Source organism: Acanthopagrus latus, chromosome 16 (assembly GCF_904848185.1).
Source record: "Acanthopagrus latus isolate v.2019 chromosome 16, fAcaLat1.1, whole genome shotgun sequence".
Taxonomy (NCBI): domain Eukaryota; kingdom Metazoa; phylum Chordata; class Actinopteri; order Spariformes; family Sparidae; genus Acanthopagrus; species Acanthopagrus latus.
The window spans coordinates 4,225,927-4,242,951 of NC_051054.1; the positions used below are offsets into that span (position 1 = coordinate 4,225,927).

The 17,025-nt window shown below is 42.9% G+C and overlaps 1 protein-coding gene across 1 annotated transcript in view; it reads left to right on the top strand.

Annotated features, from left to right (window-relative positions):
• Positions 1 to 17,025, top strand: part of galnt16 (UDP-N-acetyl-alpha-D-galactosamine:polypeptide N-acetylgalactosaminyltransferase 16) — a 33,757-nt gene that overhangs the window by 12,899 nt on the left and 3,833 nt on the right. Inside the window, exons 5-13 of the mRNA XM_037072712.1 lie at positions 1,904 to 1,969; positions 6,860 to 6,981; positions 11,127 to 11,214; positions 11,630 to 11,714; positions 12,846 to 12,949; positions 13,730 to 13,856; positions 14,947 to 15,039; positions 15,393 to 15,476; positions 16,114 to 16,240. Coding sequence (XP_036928607.1) covers positions 1,904 to 1,969; positions 6,860 to 6,981; positions 11,127 to 11,214; positions 11,630 to 11,714; positions 12,846 to 12,949; positions 13,730 to 13,856; positions 14,947 to 15,039; positions 15,393 to 15,476; positions 16,114 to 16,240 — 896 coding nt within the window. The remainder of the gene's footprint in view (positions 1 to 1,903; positions 1,970 to 6,859; positions 6,982 to 11,126; positions 11,215 to 11,629; positions 11,715 to 12,845; positions 12,950 to 13,729; positions 13,857 to 14,946; positions 15,040 to 15,392; positions 15,477 to 16,113; positions 16,241 to 17,025) is intronic.

A 17,025-nucleotide genomic window follows, 5' to 3' on the forward strand; every position in this document is an offset into this window, starting at 1 on the left:
CAGACGACAGCATGTGACTCCACTAGTGTCGAGACGAAAATAAACCTCTGTAAATACCGTAAGCTGCCGTTCACTGTCTTTTAGCGGTCAGTGTGGAGGAAGCTGATGACAGCTCACTATTGATTATCTTCAATTTTGCACATTTACACGTCATTTTTTTAAAAAAATGATTTAAGTTTGTAACTGTTTGTGTTAGTTTTCGTAAGCTGGGAGAAGCTCTTTTATTTCAACTGTGCCCTGTTTTATGTGTTTTTATCACCCGCGTTTTTTTGTTTTTTTTCTCACCCACATGCTGATGGAAAGTTTCATAGTCAACAAAACATTTCTGGGGGTTGACAGCAAAAGTGCATCTCAGCATTCTCCCTAAACAACTGAAGTAAATTAGGACCAAAAGAACAACAAACACAAAATGGCTGCACACAGCTTGTCTGACGTAATCCAAGTCTCCAGAAGCCCCCGGGATCCAAAATTGATTCAAACTCACTTTTTCAAACACTGTAGCTGCTAAGCTAGAAGAGTTACTCGTCTGAAGGTGAGGAACAAGATGACTGAAGTTGTTGAGGACTTGTTTGAGACTGAACAGCTCCGGACATCTCATCCTTCCAGACGCCCTGACATCCCAAATTGATTGAAACGATGTTTCACCGCCGACACACAGTTGCAGGTTGCATGCTAATACTTTTAGCTAAGCTGATACAGTGATGATCTCAGCTGATTTAAAGGGTGTAAATAACATCTTTTCCAATCAATTTTGGATCTTGGGGCTTCCTTAGCTGTACGGACACATTGTACGATTCTCCGCGCTTGTTTGTTTATGTTTACGAGGATGCTGTAAGACTATTTTGCTGTTATCCCTTAACTGTGTGATTTTTTTTGAAGGCATTTAAGAAATCACTCTTCACTGCGTTGTTAATCCTTTGAAAACACACTTCGTGTTCAGAACGTGGGTCGAAGCAGCACACACTTTCTCCAGTTGTGTGCATGTTACTGACTGTATAATGCATTGCAAGCGCACACACGCGCACACGTGGACACAATCTGGCTAAAAGTACACAACATCTGCTCGGTGGGTGTGATCTGTGACTTTCTGCTCATCTTCCCCGAGCAGTTAAAGCCCCCCTCCTCTTCACTCCACACACACACACACACACACACACACACACACACACACACACACACACACACCAGCTGTCCCTTCCTTATGAGCAACAGTGAGGCATTAATACACTCCTGCCCTCTCACACACTCACGCGTGTCCCCAGTGAATCGACAGCTTAAATGCAAACAAACAGGTTTGTACACACAGCAAATTTAATCAAGCGGGATTACAACTCGTCATGCTTGTTTCTGTCAGCGCCAGGCTGAGGAGGGGGCCCGCCTGATCCGCCCACAATCCCCGCAGCCAGATCATACTCACTCTATGCTAATCCTCTAAACCATGAGTCTGTGTGTGTGTGTGTGTGTGTGTGTGTGTACCTGAGTTTGCATGTTGTTTGCAATGACGTCAAGGCGTGTGTGTCAACGCAATGTCAGCATCAGCGACTGCTCACGTAGAAAGAAAGGGAGTGGAAAGATGGGAACGGGCTGCTCGCTGGATCTGTTTACGGGAAAAGGGAATTTTGAATTAAATCATCCTGCGAAAAGAAACTCAGAGACCTTCATGAGACTTTGTGTTTATGTGTTTCTGATTATTCGCAGGACTCTGATGAATGTTTGAACGTGGTGTGTTTTGGAGTCATATCATGCTGAGGCGTCTTCTTGTGTGGTGTGTTTCTTTTGGGGGGGGAGGCTGGCAAGTGACGGAGTGTGAGACGAGGCTGGGTTTGGAGGAGGACGGGTGTGTTTCTCAATGTGTGTTCTGCCTTCACCATAACATCCCATCTCCTCTGCTCTCCTCCTCCAGCTGAGGACTGCCAGCTGCTCGCTCAGATCCCCAAAGTGCGCTGCCTGAGGAACGGCCGGAGAGAGGGTGAGTGTGGGGCAACAGCTGGGTGGGGGGGAGATAAACTGGCCTTCGATGCAGAGTTTGTCATTCCTGTTGCTAAGGTTTCTCAATCACAACAAAACACATAAGGACATAAGGAGCGTTGGGTCATGGGAGATGTTGTCTGCGATGTTAAACAGCCGCCGCTGCTGATGAAAAAATCAGTATGAGTCATGCAGAAACGTTCACAGATGAGGTTATGTTTTCTAGTTTTACTCACATAATGTTTAGTCACATTCAACGACTCTCTGCTGGAGGTTACAGCGACAGGCGACCAAATGAAACGCATCGTTTCCGAGGACTAAATTACAGATTTCTCTCAGTTTGGAAATTGTTGCAAACATTTATGGTAATGGACGTACACAACTCAACAAAATACACAACAGAGGAGTCATTTAAAGATATTTTAATGCAGAGATGTTATATACTTTAAAGGTGCTGTATGAGTTATTTTAAGCAATCAAGCATGAAGGAGGAACAAAAATGTCAAAGAAATGTCACATAATGTTAAAAGAAAGTATTTCCTGGATAATCAGATTTGCACCAAAGTTTAATGGGGTCAATTCTGGTCTGAGACCGATCCGAAAAATCCACCCACATCACACACTTGGCTTCGTCGCTTCCTCTCGGCAGATACACGAACATGACACAGTAAAACGTATCTGCTTTTTTTTTTTTTTTTTTTAAAGCCCATTTCATCCTTGTATTAAAACCCACAAAATGTAAAGAAGAAAGCATTGTGTCCGAGGAATCTGGATTAAATTAATCCCTGAATTAGATGAAATCCTCGACCCACAAAACAACAAACTCGGTCCAAACTAAAAGCCAGAACGATGATGCTGATTTATTTGGATGTCTCACAATAATCCCTCTGACTCAGGTTGCTGCTCGTGTTGCTGCTCTCACCGCACACCAAAGACTTTGTTTGGGCTTATGAACCACATGCTGACAAAACACAAGCATATTGGATTTAGGCCAGCAGTTCCCGACTGGCATCCGAGGTACGGCCGGAGCCGGCGTCAGCTCAAGTTTACTTTGAAAGACTCTCCAAATCCTCCACACAGAATAAACCATCGAGTTCAATCAAAATCCTTTTTGTTCGCCTGTGGAAGTCTAAAAAAAAAAGGGACTATAAAAGTTTTTTAAAAAGTACAATAATCACCATAAAGACGCAGAAAAGAGAACCTGCCTGTGTGATACTGAAGATCTTTTTACTCTCGCAGATGGTTTCACACCCTCAGACGTCGTTGACTTTCTGTCCGTTAACGTGTTAGTCTGCTGCCTGAGATCATCCAGCGTAAATGTGCGCACAGTTACAACAAGCAGGCACGCAGGAGGCTTTTGTTGTTAAAGATAAGAACCGAGGAAAAGACTCTGTAATCTGTAAACTCCTCTCAGACAAAACTCGTAACTCACTCAACTCATTAGCCTCGCTTAGGAGCAGTCTGGTACGTTACGTGTTCATTTAATATGTGATAATTCTGCATTATAATGTCTAAAACAACAAGACCTTTGCTGTATATTTTGTCGAATTGTGCAAAATATCCACAATATACCCAAAATAACCAGCTCCAGCTCAGGAAAGTCAGCTAAAAAGACAAAATTCAAGGTGAATAAAGCTTTAAAACATTATGTTTCTTTACATTTGTCATTGAATGTATTCAGATATATACAGTGGCAGTCTGATCTGTTGGACACTGAGCAGCTCTGTTGAAGCATTCGGGGTTAGGGGCCTTGCTCAAGGGCACCTCAGTGGTGCTGATGAGAATGGAGCAAGTGCTGCCTTTCACTCCCCCCCCCATCAGATTTATCCCGCTGGTCCCGGGGATTTGAAACAGCGACCCTCTGGTCACGAGCTCGCTTCTCTAACCTTCACCGCTGCCCCTGGGATAGATTTTCCTCTGCAGCGACGGTTGTTGGGGTTGGACCTGCAGCTGGATCCGGGGGAACCGAACCCCCAGACCTCCTGATTAGTGCACGACCCGCTCTGCAAATGCACTATTTTGGTCTGGGTTGAGTAATGTGCTAAAAAGTACCCTTTGGTTTGAGGAAATTACTGAGCCTTTTCTAAAAATAAAACTATGTGTTCTTGACCTGCTTTTAAAGATTAATGTCCTCAGGAACCGAAGGGACTCGGAGCTGAGACCCACAGATCAGAGCAGGGAAGGGAGAAGCTATTGTGAGACCGACTAACACGTCGTCGGTTTGGGTCTTTTCAGGGGATTTTGTTGACGATGACAAACTTTTGGGACGTTTCGTCTCATCTTTGCTGTAAAGATTTAGAAAACAACCCTAACTAGCAGCGCCGAGCCAAGCTGCTTCACACGGTCTCTGTTAAATCTTATTTATTCCGTTCAGCTTCAAAGAGAAGTAGACACTAATGATTCATATTTCTATGTGGCACAAACACATTTTCACCCACGGCGATGCTGCACGATGTTCAAAAGAAGAAGCTATAATTCAATCATTAGGTGTATCAGAGAAACTTGACCTTCTCATCAAGCACCAAGTTAAAAACAAAACAAAACACATAAATCAGACAAAAACAATCATGTGAAAGGTATCTCCAGCTTTTGTTCTCATTTAAAAAAAAAAAGAAAAGCACAATTAGCTAACAAACACTTCACAAGTTTCTGTTATTTTAATGATCTCTGACTTTGGAACAAAACTCTTCAGCTGATGAGATGCATCCTTTTAATTAACTGTAGCTGCTGCAGGAAAAAAAGACAATTAGCCTCCCCCACAGTTCTGTGTTGAATGCAAATCACTGTGATTGCACATCTGATGCAGAGAGACACCTTTACTGCCGTTCGTCCGCTGCCTGCAGTGATTCTGTGTCCTCTGAAATAGATTTTACCCTCAGCTCCCAATTAACGCTTTTTTCCTAAAACAAGCTATTTAAAGTGGCTGTTAGGGCAAAAAAGTGTGACACACTCTGGTATCTACTTCAGGCTAATCCAATCAACTGGTTTCATTTCAAAAGCCTATTTGTTCTGGAAAAGCTTTTTTAAACGTTTCCGGTGGAATTATCTCCGAAAACAAAGAAGAAACAATTATTTCATGAGCAAAAGGCTCAAAAGGAAAACACAGAAGAGATGCATGAAGCATTTTACGCCCACTGCGCTGAGCGTTTTTACAGAAACACAGAGAATGTTGGACTTCTAAACGCAGTTTAATCAGAGTTTGAAGCAGAGGAGCGTTGTAATCGAGGATCAACAGCAGATGTTCAGTAATAAGACAGAGAGACTCGAGTCTCAAGCAGCCATCTGGAAAAAAAAAAAACAACTCACTACCTTTCTGGAATTTTTCTCTCCACACATCATGCACCAAGTCCTGACACGAAGCAACACGTTCACAAAGAAAGTAATAATAAATTCGAGCGAGGCTGTGCACTAATTATGACGGTGGACTTGCAAATGACGGTTTATGGAAAGAATGTTAAAAAAAAATGAGTCCAAACATGCAGAAATTATATTTCCTTGTGAGCTGCAGATTCAAACTATACATTCATAGTCATAGTCCTGTTTATATGTGTTTAACGTATCTTGATGCAAGTTCATGACCTCTTATCACAGGCTGCATATGTCTGTAATAGAGCTGCAGCAGTTAATCAACTTGATGACGACTGTTTGATTAATTGCCAACTAGTTTGATTATCGGTTTGAGTAATATTCAAGAAAAAAAAGATTCAGACTCCTCAGATTGCTGCGTTACATTGGACAATAGTCCATTTATTTTAGAGTAAATTGATGATCTCTAGTTTGTGGACAAAGAGTATGTCGTCTTGATCTTTTTGAAACACCTGATCGACATTTTATTACTATTTCCTTTCATTTTCTAGACCAAACAACCAATCGAGATAGAGATTAACTGAGAAAATAATGGATAGAAAATAGTCACTCCTAGTCTGTAGGCGGGTTTCTATCTGCCAACTTTGCATCGTTAATGCACAAAAGTTTAAATATTGAGAATATGTGTTCACGTTTGGTTGGAATGGATACGTTGCGACCAAGTTGTAGAAACGGACTCAGAGATAAATGAAATCAACCACTCGTCTAAAGACACAAAAGACGTGACATGTTTGTGCCTCATTGATTCTTATTAGATGGAAGATAATGCCACTGTATGATTCAGCAAATATTATCTAGATTAAGCGCAGAAGATGTAGCTCACATGATTTTGTCAAACACCAGAGCACTCATCGTCCTCGACACTTCCACTGATGTTGCACCTGGCGGGTGTTTTAACGACTTTGTTAAAGCATGTCCACAACTTTGAAGGCGATCTGCTGTGTCGAAACACGGAACATGTCTTTGTTTTCCTTGCAGATGCCTGCAGTGTCAGAAAGAGGCAAAAGCGATTGCTCAAGTGTGAATGAAAGATCTGATAAATACTAATTTGCTGTGGCACTTAACAAATCTGGGCATTTTACCATCTTGGAAACCAGATCCAAAATGGAGGCAGTTACTGGAACAAATCCCACACTGCAGAGTACTTCACAATAAAAAAAAAAACAAGACAGAAGACATTATCCTGAAGCTTCAGAAGTATTTTTAGGATTGAATTGTGATTTTTAATAAGGAGCCAGTGAAGAAATCTGAACTGGTGTCACATGAGACCTTTTGGAAGGATTTTTTGCAAGTGCAGGCGATGTTATACTTCTGTTGACAGGCCGAGAAGACGGTGTGTAACAAATACATCGACTATGACGTGTTAAATCAGTGAAGTGACCCACAATGAGCTTCAATTTCGTGCCAGCTGTCACTTTTCCGACACTCAGCATCAGAAATATCCCAACATGCAGTGAAGCTGGAAAATACTGGAAATACTCGACCGGTTTGACTTCAGTATCGGTTTTTTCTCCCTCCCCTTCAGGTCTGATCCGATCACGTGTGCGCGGAGCCAACACGGCCTCGGCCTCCATCTTGACCTTCTTGGACAGCCACTGCGAGGTCAACACCGATTGGCTGCAGCCGATGATCCAGAGAGTCAAGGAGGTAAACGGACCCACCGGCTCACAGTCTGCCTTCATTCACACGCTGCAATTAGACACTTGATACACACAGCTCACACACACTCACACACACATACATTTGTTTTCTTCTTCGGGGGATTTTGCTCCTTTTTCAGGGGAGATTTTATTGGCTGTGATGTCATAGGTTGGCATCGCCTGCAGTTAAGTAAACACTCAATTTGTTCAGCTCAGTTTTAAGTCATTCTGTACCAGATGTCACACTTTACCACCGCTGGAAAGATTACGGCCATTTTTCCCCAACCAATCCATTTTCCACTTGCCTCTCGAGTGCTTCACTATCAGTCGGTGTGTTTTGTGTCGCGGCGGCGGGTTTTGTGTTTTGCACGGTCGGAGTGTTTGTTCTCGCTTCGGGCTGCACGCCGGGTTGTTCTCTGATCAAAAACAGCCTTTTTTAAAAAATGCAGTGGGAAGATTCTCCGCATTCACACCGTCCTGAAAATGACATTTTTCAGCCCACCAGGGACACTGCCAGCACATCTACACACGGATGTTACGCTGTTCAAAAAACGGGAACGGGATGAAGTGCAGAAGCAGCCGCTCTCCGCTTGCTCATTTTTAATTTCGCTGGTATTTTCATGTGAACCTTCAAGGGCATTTTGGCCGTGAGCCCTCGCTGCTTCTGCATCAGTTTCACAATTCATGCGAGCGAAGCGTGCGCAGCATGTAAACACATCTTTTAGAAAAAAAGGGATGAACACAGTTTTACAGAGACATGAGTGTCTGGGATTTTGAGCAATTGTCTGTTTGCTGGCAGTCTCTTCTCTCCCCTGACATCACTAACCTGCGACTGGGCTCCAACCAGCACTGCACATCCTCTGCCATCCCCCATCGCAGACCCACAGTCCTTCTTGCTCTGCAGCGGGAGCTGTTTCACTTCACATTTTTCCACAGTAATTACTTCTGCTCTCATGTGTGCTCCCGCGAAAATCCGACACTGAGCTGCTTCCAGCGCGCCTCGTGTCTTCATCCATTTCTTGTCTCAGCTGTCTCAATTCACTGAGCTATTTATTCCAGACTCTACTATAATGGCACTCAATTCACAGACATTCGGCTATTTTATCGACTTCTCCTCCACTTCCTCCTCTGCTTTTAACAGCTCCAGTGCTTCTCCAGCGCTGCCAACACACTAGGATATACTACCTTTTAATTAAAAGAATAAGTCGGCATTTTATTCTTTTTCCTACAGAGACTTAAATGAGACTCTCAAGTCTGTACTGTAAATATGTCGCTGAAACTAGCAGTCGGTTTCGGTTAGCTTAGCATAAAGACTGGAAATAGAGGGAAACGGCTAGCCTGCAAACGTGTAAGAACTGGCCACCTGTTGAACTCACATGCCAAACAAATAAGCAGCAACATTAAACCAGGATAACTGTTATCTGCTGCTAACCTCAGCTGCCATTAGCGAGTTAGCTGTTCATTCATCGGTGAGTCTCCCCCAGATTAAAGTGTTTATACTGGGTTAAAATAATCGATTCCTGCACCTAAAAAAAAAATATGCTGAAGTATTTCTTACTGTATAAAAATGAGCTGTTTTTTGCCGAAGGCCAGACGTCTGCACTTCTTTCAGAAAGTATGCCAGACATCGACCCAAAACTAAATTCAAAAACTCTGCATGCGACGAAAAACTCATCTTCAAACCACATATTCAGATGTCTGCGCCGTACAAAACCCCTCCATGTTTTATTCAGCAGACTCTTACACACTGTGAGTGTGTGCACATCGTGTTGGTGTTTCCGTACACTCATCCTCGTCTCTGGGCAGCTGTGACTCATCCAGCTTGCATTACAATCTTTTAGTCTGGCATTCATGAGAGCGCCGGGCTCAGCGATAATTCACCAGCTCCTCAGTCCAGATTCATGAGTCTTCGTGAGACCGCGGCCGTGGGTTCACTGGGGCCTCTGAGAGCAGGAATACTGATAGAGGATTCGCTGCTCAGTCTGTTCTTTAATGCAACTAAATGGCAGTTTTTCATTTATTAAGAACATTAAAAGAAAGTGCTTGAATTTAATAAGAAATGAAGTACAAGTAAAGAGCTTTTATCTAGTAATTCAAAGGAAAATGCAGATACGTTTCAGCTCTTTTTTTATTCCTCTTTCTTGTCCTGCGAATCAATCCTGCTGCCCCCTCATAATTACCCCGGGAGCCGACTGGGAACCATTTGTCTAATAGATCTGACACAATTAGCATTTTAGCCAGGAGGCGCCTCTCAGAAGTGAAGAAAGAGTCTCCGGTGGTTCAGAAAAATGTTTTTTTACACTGGCATTAGCTGGAAATTCAGCGGAAAAAAAAAAAAACCCCAGAAGAACAAGAAGCAAATATTGCAGCAGTTAGAGAGCCAGTGTTGGAAGAAGTATTAAGTATTCAGATCATTAGTGGAGGTAAATGTGAGTACTTTATATACAGGTTGGTAGTTTTAATTACAGCAAAACATCATTATATTGCATAAATACAGTCAAATCTGTCAGGTCAGGAGTAGAAGTGCAATTTTAGTGCAATAATTCACCAAGTGGCAGAAAAATCAAAGGCTTATTACAATGTACATGTGTCAAAGCTGTAATAATGCCAGTGCATATATGCGCTCAGACATTGATGTGACATTACTGCCTGTTGAAGCAGAAGAACAGAGATTCTGTGTGCACAGAACACATTTCCTGGTTGTGGATTATAAAGCTTTTCACCTCATCGTGTAAATCATTTCACTTCTCCACAAATTGTCAGTTGAAAATGCAAAAAAAAAAAAGAGAAAAGAATAAGGGTCAACTCCTTTTTCAGCTCCGCTCGAAGCAGCCCAGATGTGACGAGCGTCACGATCTCAGCACTGTGACACAAATTCAATCAGAGAACGAGGAGAGATCATCGAGGACATCCATTTTGGACGTGCGGCCTCTTCATGCATTACCGAATCACAGAAGCTCATTAAAAGCCCGATAAATGTCTATTGCTTAAAGCTGTCGAGAGCATCACTTTCCAGATTGCTCTCTGGCAGAGTGGCAGTTCACACTCGCTCTTCCCCCGCACGCTTTACTGCAACCAACACAAAGTTCACCAGGGGTTCAGTCTCTGTGCAAAATGAGCGACGGCTCTAATTGGAAACAGACATTCGGATCGTCCCCGTGTTAAGCTGCTCGACTACAGCACACCAACACACACATACATATATATGAGGATGCCTTATGGGCAGACGGCAGCGTTGGCGCGCACACACACACACACACACACACACACACACACACACACACACACACACACACCATCAGCCATCAACAGTTCTCTGCTGTGTTTACTTTCTGGTTCATGTCACTTGTGCAGCAGGAGGGAGTTCAGAGTTGATTTGTCATGAATTCGTAATGAACTCCAGAAGAACGAGCTCTGCAAAACACAAAGACTCAAAGCATTAAAAGTCGGCTTTGATCGTACCTTTTTTTTTCTTTTCCAGTCCATTACAAAGAGGGAGGAGAGCTGGTGCCTCTTACCTGCAGTGCCATTTATCCATCTAGACTGTTTTGGGTGTGAGTTGATGAGTTTTGGAGATCTCTGCCCTCCTCCGAATAAAATGGAACCAGAAAATACATTTGAAAGGCCGAATCTGACGGCCAGATTAGATTTTCACTGATTGGTATTCAAGACGTTTTATAAGAAAAGCCAAAATGCAGTCAACGTGTCACCTCTTTCGCCGGACTTTAATCACATACGTGCCTCTAAGACACTTAGATGAACTGTGATATTTCACTTCACTGAAACGTCTTGCAGCAGGATTAGTCTCATCATTCCTCTCGATGGAAGAGTTCTGACCTCTTAAGACGCATTTCTCCTCTGCACGCACCTTTTATTAATTAAAGTCGTGCCGGAAATCCCTGATCTGCAATCTGTTATTAAAAACCCCATCCTAATTATTCAGATAGCTGTCGAGCTATTTCACTGATAATCTGCTTAATATAAAGATAATTACTGTAGCTGGATCTGCTGTCAGGGATAATCGTGACCGATGTTGGTAATCGTTCCACCTCTGCGGCTTAAACGTTATGGATTAAAACATATCCAGCAGTTTAAATATGAAATGTTCAATCATGTCTAACGTGCTCGTCTGTCCCTCTCCTTCCCGTACAGGATCATACGCGAGTGGTCAGCCCCATCATTGACGTCATCAGCCTGGACAACTTTGCTTACTTGGCCGCCTCGGCCGACTTGAGAGGAGGTCAGACACACACACACACACACACACACACACACACACACACACACACACACACACACACACACACACACCATGCTCAGTAACAGCTGACAACACACAGCTGGAAAACCCCCTGTTTCATAAAGCCCTTGTTATATTACATCACCATCCCTGCCAGATCAAGTCGAACCTCGTGATTCCTAAATGGATTAAAGTCAATCTGGGAGCGGAGCGTGTGAAGATTTGAAGACTTTTTTTTATTCAACAGCTTTTGAATTCTTTTGCAAAGGATTTGACATCATGGAAAGCAAAACTCAGCAGGATTTCTGTTATCTGTCTCCTTGGCTGCTTAAGAACTGATGTCTAGACGAAGCGCTTGTAGATTAACCTGCCGGATTTAACATGTTGTTCTCTGTTTTGCTCTGTTTCTCCTCAGGTTTTGACTGGAGCCTCCACTTCAAATGGGAACAGATTCCCATCGAGCAGAAAATGGCGAGGAGCGACCCCACGCAGCCAATCAGGTGAGCCGACAGCACAGACTTCCTCTTCCTTTACAGTGTCGGGATCCTTCGGACCAAAGTGTTGAATACAAATCTGAAGTATTCATCATAAACTTAGATTTATGTTAATGTATGACATGTTATAGATATACTAAATCAAAGAGGGTGTCATGCTGAGGGGACAAAGAGGAAATTAGTCTTGCTACAGAGATCCTAGACCATAAAAATATTAAATTAAACCTGCACCAAAGTTAGTAACAGGATTACTTCTTGTTCAACAATGCAAAACCTTTACCACAACTTTCTCCTCAGCTGATTTTGTTGCTCTTTGTGCCCTTCGTCCTTTGCTCAGTACTAAAACACTACTTGGTTCCCAGTTTCCAGAGCGGTTAAGTGATTAAATACAAATTAGTTCACAGCGTCTCGGCACCAAACTGAAATATTAAGCTAATAAAAACTAGATTTAGACACAATGAGCCTCTATAAAACCTTTAGATTTGGTAATAAACCAAATCACCACCTCGAGGCCTTTATTTAATTTGCCGATAATTCACTTTAGTGGTTATTAAATTAGTGCAAAAACAGTTAACACACACTTTGCCCGGAGCTCTGATCCCTATAGAGTCGCCCCCCCGCGTATCTCACTGAACTATGTAAATAACTATGTAGTTACAAAAAGGGCGTACTCGCCTTTATTCTGTGTTACTGTCTGGATTTTATGTTTATAAACTCAGATTAAAACATGGATTCATACAGTTTGTCACTGTTAAATCCTGCTGTTTAAAATGTTTATGACCCTGCTGCTATTTTATCTGTTGTTTTTTATCATCAAGTCTGAAGGCTACGTAATTCTACATTTTATTCTATTCTATTGCAAGTCACTTCTTCTTGATTTGCTCTTTCTAACCATTCTAGCCATTGTAACTTCAGTTTTTGATTAATTGATTTAAAATACAAGCTAAGTTAAAGGGGGATGGTCTTATCTGCAGAAGCAGAAATAATAATCATCATGCCATCTTTCAAACTGCTTCAGCTGCATTTAAAAACGTATGTGTTTAATCTGATAAGAGTTTGAGAGCCTGTTATCAAGTCTCTGCGAATAAGCATGTGAGTAAATTTAATTAAATGGCTCCTTTCCTCCTGATTCTGCAGGACTCCCGTCATCGCCGGAGGGATTTTCGTCATGGACAAGAGCTGGTTCAACCACCTGGGCCAGTACGACACCCACATGGACATCTGGGGAGGGGAGAACTTTGGTGAGCTCGGTGATGATTATGAACTTTTACTCCAATCAGAGTAATTTTCTATGAATCATCCTCTGCAGGCATCAGAACGTCTTTAGAGACTAAGTACACTAGCCTCTACCGACAACTTTAACTTTAATTTCTAAATGGTGTTTGCATTTTGTGAGCAAGAGATTATTACACAGAATATTGCACCAAATCACTGCATGCAGCCTTCTCCAAATTTAGGGAAGGGAAATCAGTGAGGCACACTGGATTTACACCCTCTCTGTCCTCCCGTGACACTTTTCACACCATTTGGTCGATCAGCTGAAGCCCCATTGAGCCGTCAGCTACTCTCAGACTAATAGGTATCAATCTGACTGCTCTGTTTTGTTGGAAAATAACTGTTGTTGTCAGTGATGTCATTGTCCTGAAACGAAACGCATGAATAACGATGAATAAATCATACGAAACTGGACATTTTGATGGCTGAATCTCGTGTATTCAGTCTTGTTGGGACCTTCCTGGCACCGGGTACCTGCAGATGCTTCTGGATGCTGCAGAGGCTCAGCCGTCTGTCGTGCCGAATGTGTCCTTGGAATCTGCAAGGCAGCAGAGCATTAAATTATCGGCTACAACAGCTTCATACTGCTGATTTACAGCTTGCGGCCATCTGCTGCAGGACAAATGTAGCAGGTGAACGATCAGACCCGTATTGAGATGATGGAGATCAGGCCGAGTCATTGGTAGACAGACACGGAGACGAACTCGACGTGACCTCCTCCTCTGTGTCTCTCTGTCCTCCTGCAGAGCTCTCCTTCAGGGTGTGGATGTGCGGAGGAAGCCTGGAGATTCTTCCCTGCAGCCGCGTGGGTCACGTGTTCAGGAAACGGCACCCGTACGACTTCCCAGAAGGCAACGCTCTCACCTACATCAAGTGAGTGGGTTGATCTGCTCGAGGGAAAAAAAAAAAAAGCTGACATCCTGTCTGCTGCACCGTGTTATTACACCCACAAAAAAAAAAAAAAACACAATTTACTAACTGCCAGGAAGGTTAATCTTTTAGTCCGCTTGAAAATCTTAAGTGTCACATGATTCAGCAGCGCGGGTCAGCGTGAAGTTAAGAGCTTTAGCAGGAAAACTTCACACTTTGGTTTGACTCAGGTGAGGGATGAGGAAAACGTTTGCAGAGCATCTTCACCCAGACATCATGTAACGTAATCTTTGTAACCTCTCATGTAACCTCTCAGTCCACATCTTTAAACAGTTGTTTCGATGGGTGTAAATATTGACAAAAGATGGAGCCTTTCTCTTGAGCCTGGACTATTTTTTCCAGGCTGCATGACACAATATATGTATATGGATCATTTCTAAATAGGTATTTTTCCATCACAATTCTGTTTTAGTGAGAATGAGAGGCCAGAATGCAGAGGGAAATGTTCATTTTACAAAATATGTGTGGACAAAACCTGGTTCAGCAACAAAAACTCTACTGAATTTTATAACTTTATAGTTTTTTGGTGCTGTAATTACTTTGAAGTTGTTTCTGCGGCTGCAATTTCCTCCCCACCAAAACATTAAAATGATTTTTAATTGCAGCCAGTCGTTAGTATGCAAGGCATTATTGTTTCTACCCAACAGGCAACAAGAATAGAACTCAGAGCGAATACAGTTACATTTCTGTATTCTGCAGAAAATATAGTTTTAATAAAAATAGTGCAAAACAGGTTGACAGTTGCTTGAATTACCAGCTTTATGCTGTCTTCATGTGCTGTTTCATCACCAGCTGGACATAAATATCTCGTCTGCAGAAGTCGGATGCCTGAATGCCCACGCTTGCAGCTGCACCTACAATTTAAGGGGGAAGAAATGCCTGATGGAGATGTTTTTGTTGATGTCTGAAGCCTCCTCTGTATCACACTGTCATTAGAGCCGCCTGCAGGAATGCCAGCAGCACTGTCATTACTGTGTCTGAGCAGGTGTGTGTGTGTGTGTGTGTGTGTGTGTGTGTGTGTGTCTCTGTGCAGGAACACTCGACGGGCTGCTGAGGTGTGGATGGACGAGTACAAGCAGTACTACTACTCGGCGAGGCCGTCGGCCCAGGGCAAGGCCTTTGGCAGGTCTGTCCATTAAACTGTCGCCTTCCTCTGTTATCTCATAAACAGACAGCAGCTCGGATGTAGCTCCGGTTATGTTCGATTGTATCTGCTCTCAAATTTTTCTTGTGCATCTCGGATAAAATATTCCACCGTCAGATTATGCCTGTACCTCTCCGGTATTAGCAGAAAAGAGTTATTGCTGCTTCAACACTTTTAATAAAACCCTCATCAGCTCAGCGTTGAGTCATCAGCAGGATGCTCAGCTTTTAATATATTTCTCTCTCACATCCTCCATTCCTCTCTTTCCACTTTCCTCTCTCTCTCTCTCTCTCTCTGCTTGTCTCAACATGCTCTTGTGTTTTTTCTTCTCGTAGCATTGCAGACCGTGTCACGCTGCGGCGGAAGCTGAACTGCAAGCCTTTCCGCTGGTACATGGAGAACGTCTATCCTGAGCTGAGGTGCGACACTCAATCACTGTCACTCGCTGTTGATTCTTTCCATCTGACAGGGCTTGTTGCTCGGAGGCGAGACGATCCCCTGCAGACATATTTTAGGATATATAAGAAATACTTCGAATAATAAATTATATCTGTTGTGAAAGTTTGCACCCAAACACCATGAAAAACAGACAAATGGGAAAACTTTTTAAAAAGTCTGATGATTTGAGGAGGTTAAGAAATGAGGAAAGAAACATTTAGAGGAAAGAAAATGACACAATAATAACTGCAGGAACATATTTTCCCCAAGCATTTAAATCAGAAATCATCTTGCAACTCCTTGGGGTGTAATGACCCCAAAGTTCAGAGCTGATGATCTAAATATATCAGATTTTTATGGGAATCTCTGAGGGGGTTATCGATGCACAGCTGCCTCCTCCCTGCTGCTATCTGCTCCACGTCACACAGCCAAATAACTGCGGTCTCTCGAATTATAATTGTATATTTTCGTAAGCACGTCTTGTCACAGGGCTCATTACTTGTGGTGCGATTCATTTACTCAACAGGGCAACGAGTCAATTCGATCCATCTGTTCTTCATTGTTGTAATAAGACCTCTCATTGGCTGCTCTCCTCCTCTCGTTCAATGGCTCCCTCAGGGTCCCGGAGCAGGAAGCGGTGTCCAGTGTGCTGAGACAAGGCGGGTTGTGTTTGGAGGCCCGTGGGACAGACGGCCTCGGCCTGGCGGAGTGCAGGGGCATCGGCGCCAACAGGCTGCAGTCGCAGGTCAGGACTGTGCCGCTGGGGGGAGACTGTGCTTCTGACATTTAAAAGTCTGAGAAAATGTGAAACTGTGCAGGAATACGGCCTGATGATTTTGATGTCAGGGCTTATTATTCAATTATTGCACTGATTAGAGTTTATAGAAGGCACAGGGACGACAGAAAACCTCAGATTCTGTGAAAGGAGCCCCAAAATATATTGGATGTTTGCTTAATATAATAAGATTGAATCAAAAAATAGCATTAAAACATTTAAACCAGCAAAAAAAACCAGACACTCTGGTGCCTGGATGATAAACGTGTCTCACTGTTGCTGGGCTGCACAGCTGATGAACACATCACATCAGGGACTTCATGTCAAAGCCTAATTAAAGTTTACTCGCATTAGTCAACATTAGTCACCGTTAAGATTGTACCATCGCGTTAATCACGCAGCCCGCTGACTCTGCTGGACATCACGACTATTATAACGTGTGATGTTTGTAGACTGAAGCCTGGGGTTCAGAGGGAGGAGGGCAAGTCAAACAGAAAAGGTTTAGGATGAGAGTGCGATGCTGACGCTGAAATGAGCTTCACGCTAATGAGTGTGAAGAAGACTTTGATTCCAGGCGGCATCTCTTTAAAACAGCCATGGAAAAAAATGTCATGTTTTGTGCACAGTTGAGTTACATTTAGCTGGAAACACTTCAAGATTTATTGGGAATGTAGTTACAAAAAAGAGAAAGGGTTAGGGTCCAAATGTAGTGATTTTAAATGTTTGTGATAAATTAAAGGATGAGGTATTCCTCT